Below are 1074 nucleotides of genomic sequence, written 5' to 3'. Positions count from 1 at the left end.
CGAGCGCGTACGCGAGCGAGTCGGGGATTTTGTCCAGCACGTACGGCGAGCATCGCGGGTGGACGACAGGAATGATAGTCGTGAGCCCATTGTTGAACCGCGATGATGCGTCGGTGAGGAGCCGCGACGGCGCCTCGGCGACGGTAAACTCCGAGTAGACAAGGACAAACACTCGCGTGTTATGGAGCGCCGCGGGGGCCGTCGTGACCGAGAACCCGCCCTCGATGAGGACCTCGGCAAGGGCGTTCGCAAACTCGACGTCCTCGCTCGCGGCGCAGACGCCGACCTCAAACTCGCCATCGGCCAGCGGTGTTCCGGCCCAGCCGGGAAGAGCCTCGGGCGTCAGGTCCACCTGGCCGCCGCGCCCGCGCGCCCGTACACCAACGAGAGCAAGCTCTGCCCCTGTTTTTGTTTTGGGGGGAGAAAAAAAACTGCCCGTCATCGTCTCCGCGTCAAACTGAGCCTCCATGAGATCGATCAGGAAACGCGTCCTCCTCTGCCCGCAGCTTTTACATCTTCCGCTCCGCATACCGCTTCCCCGCCGGTGTCCGCGAGTACGCCGACTCTGCCATGCCTTGGATCTTGCGCCCAGCCTTGGTCCCTGCCATCTTGCTCGCGCCATGCTGCCGCCCTCCCCCTCAGCGCGCTGTTAGCCACGCATCCGCCTTCAGCCAACCCCTTCCCCCCCCCCCCCCCCCCAAACAAAAAGACATAATCATTTTCACTTGACATTCGATTCTCTCATCAAAAAAAACATATGGAATGGAAGAAAATGTGACGTGCATGCACATCCTTCCGTCCGCTCCCTCCCCTTCCCCCCCCCCAGAGCCCCATTTGGCGGACTCGCAAAATCGATTATCTCGAGCCGCAGACGGAATGAGGAAAGGGCAACGGCGATATGCGGTCGCTTGAGAAATGCCTATGATTCGGGACGAAGAGTTGCTGCCTCGGCATTCTGGGCGTTGCGGCCGGAATGTGAAGCGCCACCCCGCTGACCCGGGCATATACTCCGACTGGCTCCCTCTTTTGATACGGATCCTGACCCAGCCCAGGACACGAAACGATATCAAGAAC

General features: G+C 61.0%; 1 protein-coding gene across 1 annotated transcript in view; it reads right to left on the bottom strand.

Moving 5' to 3' along the window:
• AMSG_06272 (uncharacterized protein) overlaps positions 1 to 608 on the bottom strand; it is a gene marked incomplete at both ends in the record, with an annotated part of 4425 nt that extends 3817 nt beyond the window's left edge. Inside the window, 3 exons of the mRNA XM_013901981.1 lie at positions 12 to 396; positions 433 to 491; positions 532 to 608. Coding sequence (XP_013757435.1) covers positions 12 to 396; positions 433 to 491; positions 532 to 608 — 521 coding nt within the window. The remainder of the gene's footprint in view (positions 1 to 11; positions 397 to 432; positions 492 to 531) is intronic.
• Between the last annotated feature and the right edge of the window lie 466 nt (positions 609 to 1074).

This window comes from Thecamonas trahens (assembly GCF_000142905.1).
Source record: "Thecamonas trahens ATCC 50062 unplaced genomic scaffold supercont1.26, whole genome shotgun sequence".
NCBI classification, from domain to species: Eukaryota; order Apusomonadida; family Apusomonadidae; genus Thecamonas; species Thecamonas trahens.
Note: the sequence above shows the minus strand (reverse complement) of the source record. Positions and strands in the feature narration are given on the sequence as shown.